The following is a 7575-nucleotide window of genomic DNA, read 5'->3' on the forward strand; positions in this document are numbered from 1 at the left end:
TTCACTGATGATATGGAGCTTTTCCATCTTCTCTTTCCACAGATGTAGTCTATTTGATTTCTATGTGTTCCATCTGGCGAGGTCCATGTGTAAATAAAGATTTATAGTATAGGAAATAATAAAAGGCAGTTCTACTCTGTGCTATAGGGTCTCTATAAGTCAGAAGCAACTCGATGGCAGAGGTTTGGGTTGCTACTTGAGGCTATTCTTGGGAATATTAAGAATATTAAGTATCAGAAGGCAAAGAATAAATGTCTGGGAAAAGTCTCATATACCTTCTTTAGAACGAACTCCTTTAATCAAACTGATTTCTCTTAGTATAATCAAAAAGAGTCACATTGTGAAAATTGCAATACTGAGAGGAAAGGTTTTAACTGATTGTATTACACTACTGAAGGAGCCCTGGTGGTATAATGGTTAAGCACTCAGGTGCTAACTGAAAGGTGTGGGGCTGGAACCCACCAGCTGCTTCATAGTAAAAGAGGTGGCAGCTTGCTTCTATAAGACTGACAGCCTTGGAAACCCTGTGGGGTAAGGTCACTATGTGTCACAGTCGACTTAATGGCAGAGGGGTTCTACTTAGGAGAGGACGAGGCTGTGGAACCAGAGCCATCACCATGGAGTCTTCCTGGACTTTAAACCACTGAGCAAGGACACAAGATTCAAGAGGTAGGAGTGGTGGTGGTGGCAGTGGCTGTGTGCCATTGAGTTGGTTCCAACTCACAGCGACCTTGTATGTATAGAGTTTCTGAGTCTATAAATCTTTATGGGAACAAAAATCCTCATATTTCTCCTGAGGAGTGACTGGTAGATTCGAACTACTGACTATGCAGTTAGCAGCCCAGCTCGTGATCCACTATGCTACGAGGGCTCCGACTGGGGAACCAATACGTAATTAGCACCCACCAGGTACCAACTAGACACTTTATCATGTCAACCAAGTGAATCTTGACAGGGCCCCATGAAATAGCTATTGTCACCTTACTTTACAGACAAGGAAACTAGCTCAGAAAGGACATGTAACTTACCTGGAGGAGAACCAGGTGACTCCAAGTTTTTTTTTATATATCTGTCTCTTTAATATCCAGTTTCATCTTACATTTTGGTGGCCTGATATTATTAGTGATTTAAAATCAGCAATAACCCATTACAAATACCTCAGTAGCAAAACTATGCAAATCACTGTCCTTGAACATCTGAAATAAGCGTTATTTTAAAATAGAGAACATGAAGTTAAGTTCAAGATGTAAGTCTAGAAGAAAATAAATTAATACATAAAGACACATTAGAATGGACAGACGAAAAAAAGCAACACTGGCCCAAGTCAGTACTTATTGAATATTATCTAGAATTATAAGGAACTCTGGTAGCGTAGTGGTTATGAGTCGGGCTGCCAACCTGAAGGTAAGCAGTTCAAAACTACCATAAGGACTTACAGCCTCGGAAACCCTGTGCAGGGTCACTATGAGTCGGAACTTAACAACAGTTTAGAATTATATTGTATAGAAAAGTTATACACTATTATCAAACTGGAGAGAAATGCAGATGGGAAATTAGTGAGAAAAACACAAATCATACCTCAATTCCCACTGTGTGATGAAGAATGCTAACTAAAAGAACATGCTCCATCATCAGCCTGGTGGGCATTAGAGTCTCAGTAACACAGGCATTCATAAGAATGCCAGTTAAAGTGTCATTCATATCTTTCCTACTGTTAGCCATATAGAGTTCCTCCAGCTGTCCACTTATAGAAGCCATATTTGGTTCACTCAACCTGTACAGAGGTGCAAATACAAACAGTTGAAATTAAGATTTTCACTTCAATTAAAAAAAGTCAAAGACTTACCAATACTACGAATATACCCCATTTTATGTATACTTTTACAACGAAATATTCTCAACTTCTCCTAATCTAATACACACAATACATAACTACACAACACTCTACAATCTTGACATGGTGTAATTATTGGGGATTATTACAACTGAAAAGGTGAAATGAGACAATAATGGACCATACACAGGATTCTCTGTATAAGTCCACAGAAATTTTAATGAGGATCCTCCACTGTGGATCTAGATCTGATGTCTCCCAACATCCTCAGACAGTACTTGTGTTAGGAATCATCTTACATTTCTACTTTTTAGATAGCATAAAAATCTTTACTTTCTAATACTAAGAAAATGTTACTCCATTTTATTGGTTGGGTAGGGGAAGAGTACCTATGGACAAGAATTATTCATTGAACTTAACACTGAAATCGGATGCAGTGTGAAATGAGTGTTCTAATTTTAATGCAAGAGTATTAGTGATAACTTTGAAAAAGCATGCAGTATGGAGAAGCAGAGGTAGGCAGGCCAAGCAAGTGATAGCATGAGGGAGCCTTGTGGTAGACCATTCTTGTATCTAGAGTTTGGGGTGCTTACACGAATCTGTGCATGTGAAACTGCACAGAAACTCACACACAAAAATGAACACAAACTTTGTAGACTGTATGAATATTAATATCTTGTTGTTGTGTTGTTGTTGTTAAGTGCCATCAAGTCGGGTCCGACCCATAGCGACCCTGTACAGGGTTTCCGAGGGTGTAAATCTTTACGGGAGTAGAAAGCCTCATCTTTCTCCCGCGGAGCGGCTGGTAGTTTCGAACCGCTGACCTTAAGGTTCGCAGCCCGATTCGTAACCACTACGCTACCAGAGCTCCTTAGGTTTTTAAAATTCTAGTAAAAACAATTTTTAGAGTAAGGAGCTCTAGTGGTACAGTGGGCTAAGCACAGATCCATCAGTGCTCAGTGAGGTTGTCTACTTGTATAAAAATTTAGTCTTGAAAACCTAGCAAAGTTGTTTGAACTGCAAGGTCAGCAGTTCAAGATCACCAGCCACACCCTGGAAACCATATAGAGGGTGACTATGAGTTGGAATCGACTTGATGGCAGTGTGTGTGTGTGTGTGGTAATTATAATTATGCAAGATGTTACCAGAGGGTGAAATTGGGTGAGGAGCACACAGAATGTCCCTGTATATTTTTTGCAACTGTCTGTGAATCCATACTTATTTCGAAATAAAAAGTCAAAGAAAGGTATACAGGGGTGACAGGGATGGGCTACTTAGAAATTGGCTACCCAAAATGGGGGTGCTACAAAGGCAAGTGACTGGCTTATAAGCTTTCAAGAGGGAGCCTAGTTCCAGAGGGTGTGGGGAAAGGTAGAATCTCCACTGAGTGATTTCCAACCTGTCTGGATAGGGCTGATGAAAGGAGATGGGGATAAGACTCTTATGGTTCAATAGTGAATAATTGCTATCAGGACTGACTGGGGGGATTGGGAATGTAAAGGTGGATATTTTGTAACAAAAGGAGGGAAGTGGTGGATTTTGCAGTCCATGAGTGGAGGTCCCTGGGACCATCAAGGGAGTAGAGCAGAGTGCGGGATCCTACCCAGAGAAGCAGTAACACCAGAGATGGAGGCAGAGATGATGATGTGGAGAGGAGTGGCTGGGGACTCTGGACTCAGGGAGGGAGAGGGGCTGTGTGCTGGTAGCCGGGAAGCAGGCTTGAGGGGTGAACCCTTTGGTTGTTTGATGATGCATGGAGGGGACTGTAATCATTGCAATGATATGAAATATGATACGATGAATGTAAAGCTTATGTTCTCCCACGTAAACAATCACTCAATTCATAATAAACACTTAAAAAGAAAAAGACCCAAAAAGCTATACATACTCAGAATCTGACAAAACTAAAAGGTGTTATTAACAGGTCAGGATAGTAGCTACCTGAGTGACTGCAAAGAAGGGCACAAGGGTTGAGGGTAGTGAGGAACTGGAGAAGGGACATTAGCAGATAAGAGACTTTAACTCATTTTTTCATAAGCAGAGCTTATGGAGTAACTGACAAAAGCCCCACCACTCATGTTCTACTCTTAAATAACCAAAACAATGAAGAAAAAACCAGAGCTAAAGAGCAAGCCAGGGTGGGGGTAACAGACCATGTTCCTGTGGGGCCTGCAGTGAAGGAAGCCTGTCCAGGCCTTCTCTACTCAATTTTCCCAGACACAAAACCTGACACTCTCATTTCTATGTGACTCCCCTGCTTCTCCTCAAAACAACAATGTATATTAGTTGCTTTCAAACTTTGTTGTTGTTAAGTGCTGTCCATTCATAGTGACCCTGTATAAGGTTTCTGAGCACCAAACCGTTGGCTATCACCTTCTTAACCAGGCATTGGCCGCACAAGAAGAGAACAGAAAGGATTCCATCAACCACTAAAGTCCCAGTATTACTTCTATTTTAATTCCTAGGACAGTGTCTATGATATATTTTTTAGAAAACAGCTATCCCCTTAAGTGACACAGTATAACAATTCTGCAAAGCTACCTGTTAATGAGGCCTTTTACTTGTTTTTTTAACCTTTCCAGTTGCTCCTTTTTTTGGGCATCCACAGCTTCCTCAGCTCGCCTCACATGTGGGGGTGTATACTTCTCACCACTTTCATAAAGGCTCTGCATGATAGAAGACAAATACATTACAAAATAATCTCCAGTAAATAAATTCCATTTTTTCCTTGCTAAATGCACATTTAAATATTAAAATCTCAAGAGCTAGTGACATGTGATTACTAATGACCACTGCTATTTATTATGCATATTTACTGGGTGCCTGGTATAGTCCTGGAGGAGCCTTCTACTCGTTATTTTTACTGTCAAGATGTCTTACTCTTCCCTCTGCACACCTGCTTGTGCACCTCAGGTATCTGCAAACAGCCTGACCATCTACACTGCCTTTGGCCCAGGCTTAATTGACTGCAAGTCTGGCAGTATTCCTACACACTTAAATTCAATTTACCACCAGTGTCCTGAGATAATTTTCAACTTGCTCCAAAAGAGTATCTAAATTGAATAAAATCAAAAGCAATTTACTGCACACTATTCCTAGCCGATATGAAATGGAAGGGTTATAGGATCATTCTCACTGACCACGACTGCCTGAACACCTTACAGCCAGGCCTTAGGAAACAAACATTTTTAGGGCATGATTCTTACTGTTAGGAATTTTAAACTTGATTGGAGAAAGGCAAATTTATGTAAATATAAATTGAAACCATTTCTACTCTCACAACACACATTATTTCAGATAAACAAGGCTGCTAAAGAAAACTTAGCAACAGTAGGGGGGAAAAAACCCACCAACAAACAACCATCTTAGAAAGTGAATACAATGTACTTGCAGTTAGGCACCAGGGATAGAGATAAAAGGCAGTTGATATCCTTGATGGCAAAAGATTCCCAGAGATGTCAGACATTAGCAAATAAATAGAAACTAAAGCCAGTAAGAAAAAGTAGGAATAGCCCTACAATCAGAAGGGATAAGTCAGAAAGAATGGTATATTAAGAGCAGAATGCCAAAAAGAGTAAGATGCGGAGAAGGAAAAGCAAGTAATTCCATTTACCTGTTTTCAGATGGACGTTAGGGAACGTTTTACAAACAGGTAAGGGACCACACAAAAAAGACCTGGATTCCAGTGTTTGATTTTAAATGGGAAAAACTATCCAAGGGAGTGTTCTGGGTTAGTAGCTTTAGAAAGTGTTAACTTTGGTAGTAAACAAAGCACTGAGTATAGAATGGGGGTGGGGGTGTGGACAGAAGAAGGAGTCAAAACTAAAGTTTGAAAAACTGAGACAGTGAATAGTAATGAAGGAGACGTGGCCTTGGTACATCAACTAGAAATGCCAATTAAGCTCCTGCAATATAAGGAGAAGGATATCATGGTTGGTCAAGTGGAGGGTCAGAGAAATAGAGGAAGACCCCCAGCGAGATGGATTGGTAAAGTGGCAGCTTCAAGGAGCTCAAGTGTGGCAACACTGTGAGGTTGGCCCAGGATCCGGCAGTGTTTCATTCGGCTGTGCATACAGTCGCTATCGACTCGATGGCACCTAACAACAACAATATAAGGTTCTCTAAAAATGGTCCCTCCATCCCCATACCCTTATTATAGAATCCAAAGGCATAAAAGTAAACAGAATCGAAAAACAAATCCGATTTATCCAATCCTGCATGGTGGCTAATGCATTAGCTGCTAAACCCAAAGGTTGGAGGTTCTGGTCTCCCCAAAGAGGCCTCAGAAAAAAGGCCTCCAGATCTTTCAAAAAAAAAAAAAAACCAGCCACTGAAAGCCCTTTGGAGCGCAGGTCGATTCTGACACGAGAGATCTTCATGAGTTCGAAGAGGAAACTTTTTTTTTGTTTAATCGCAAGTATCAGTATGTCAGTGTTGCAAAATCTCTGTCCCTTGCCAGGAACACCCCGGTTATTTGGAAAGAAAGCGCGAAGTTCTGGAGATTGTTCACACCATACCTGATAGGGAGGACCAGCATCCTCTGAAGAACTTGACCTCTCTTTATCTTCTGCAAAACGGACTTTTTTCCCCATCCTCTTCTGCGCTCTCCTGTTTGTTGTCGACTTTTCATTTTCTTCTTCTACACTCTCCTCCTCCTCGCACTGCGCTTCCTCTTCATCCTCTGTCTTTTCTTTTTCCTTCTGCGCTTCCTCCTCCTCACTTTCTTCCGTGGTGTCACTGTCTAAATCACTTTCAGGGAGTGCCTGTCCAGTATCCTCCTCCTCTTCCTCACTACTACTTTCATATAAGCCACCGTTTTTCCCAGATTCCAGGACTCCTAGAATATAGTCTAGCCCATCGCGTGCAAAGCTAAGTGGCACAGAGCTACTGTCGTCCTTCCTTTTGCGCTTCTTCAAGCCCAGGCAGCGCTCCAGCTTTCGGATCTCTCGGTCCTCTTCCTCGTTGGCTGCCAGCAGTGCCCGTTTCCGAGCAGCAGCAGTGGCGGCCACGGAGGGCTTGGACTTCCCCGAGGAGCCTTTCAGACGGGCTTGGGCCTTGGGAGACTTGGCCTTAGCTTGGGGAGGTCTCAACTTCTTGGGAGGAGGTGGGTCTCGACTTACGCTCGGGGGAGCGCTTTCTTCGTTCTTCTCCGACTGAGAACTAATGGTTTCTTGGGCCCGGTCGCGGCGTCCTGGGGCTGGACCCTGTGCAGAGCTTGTAGTCCACTGAGACCGCCGGGCTTTCCTCAGGCGTCGCTTCTCCTTTTTCAACTCCTTGCGGCTTTTTTTCCCCACCGGACGGATGCCCGACGCTGCGCCCAGACTCTCGGCTCGGGACCCCGGGAGCGGTCCCTTGAAGCTTCCGGGATGCGTACCTTCAGAGGTCGCCTGCACAAATCCTTCCACCGCCAGCTTCAGCCGCTTCATGGCCCCTTTCCCTCCATTCCCATGACCGCCGAGCGGCCGGCGACCGCCTTTGCGCTTCATGGGAGCCAAGCATGCAGGGTAAACACCTGGGTCGCTTTAGAACTCTACCATGCACGCCTGGAGGCAGCCATCTTCCAGGAGACGTACTGACGTCAAATCTTCCGCCTTGGGCGGGGCTTTCGAATGCTGAAAGTTGAGGTAGAGCCAGGCGCGAGGCTGTGGGGGACACTACGACACCTTATGGTAGGAGGCCGGCAGGGCCCAGAGCTTCTGTATGTTGTTATGTGCCGTGGAGTCGGTTTCCAAAGAATGACT

The 7575-nt window shown here is 43.4% G+C and overlaps 1 protein-coding gene across 1 annotated transcript in view; it reads right to left on the minus strand.

Moving 5' to 3' along the window:
* The window catches only part of NOM1 (nucleolar protein with MIF4G domain 1), a 31622-nt gene extending 24302 nt beyond the window's left edge, over positions 1–7320 (minus strand). Inside the window, exons 1-3 of the mRNA XM_006871301.1 lie at positions 6352–7320; positions 4376–4500; positions 1579–1774 (exon numbers count right to left, since the gene is read on the minus strand). Of these exons, the coding sequence (XP_006871363.1) occupies positions 1579–1774; positions 4376–4500; positions 6352–7320 (1290 nt within the window). The remainder of the gene's footprint in view (positions 1–1578; positions 1775–4375; positions 4501–6351) is intronic.
* Between the last annotated feature and the right edge of the window lie 255 nt (positions 7321–7575).

Source organism: Chrysochloris asiatica, unplaced genomic scaffold (assembly GCF_000296735.1).
Source record: "Chrysochloris asiatica unplaced genomic scaffold, ChrAsi1.0 scaffold00166, whole genome shotgun sequence".
Classification (NCBI taxonomy): Eukaryota; Metazoa; Chordata; class Mammalia; order Afrosoricida; family Chrysochloridae; genus Chrysochloris; species Chrysochloris asiatica.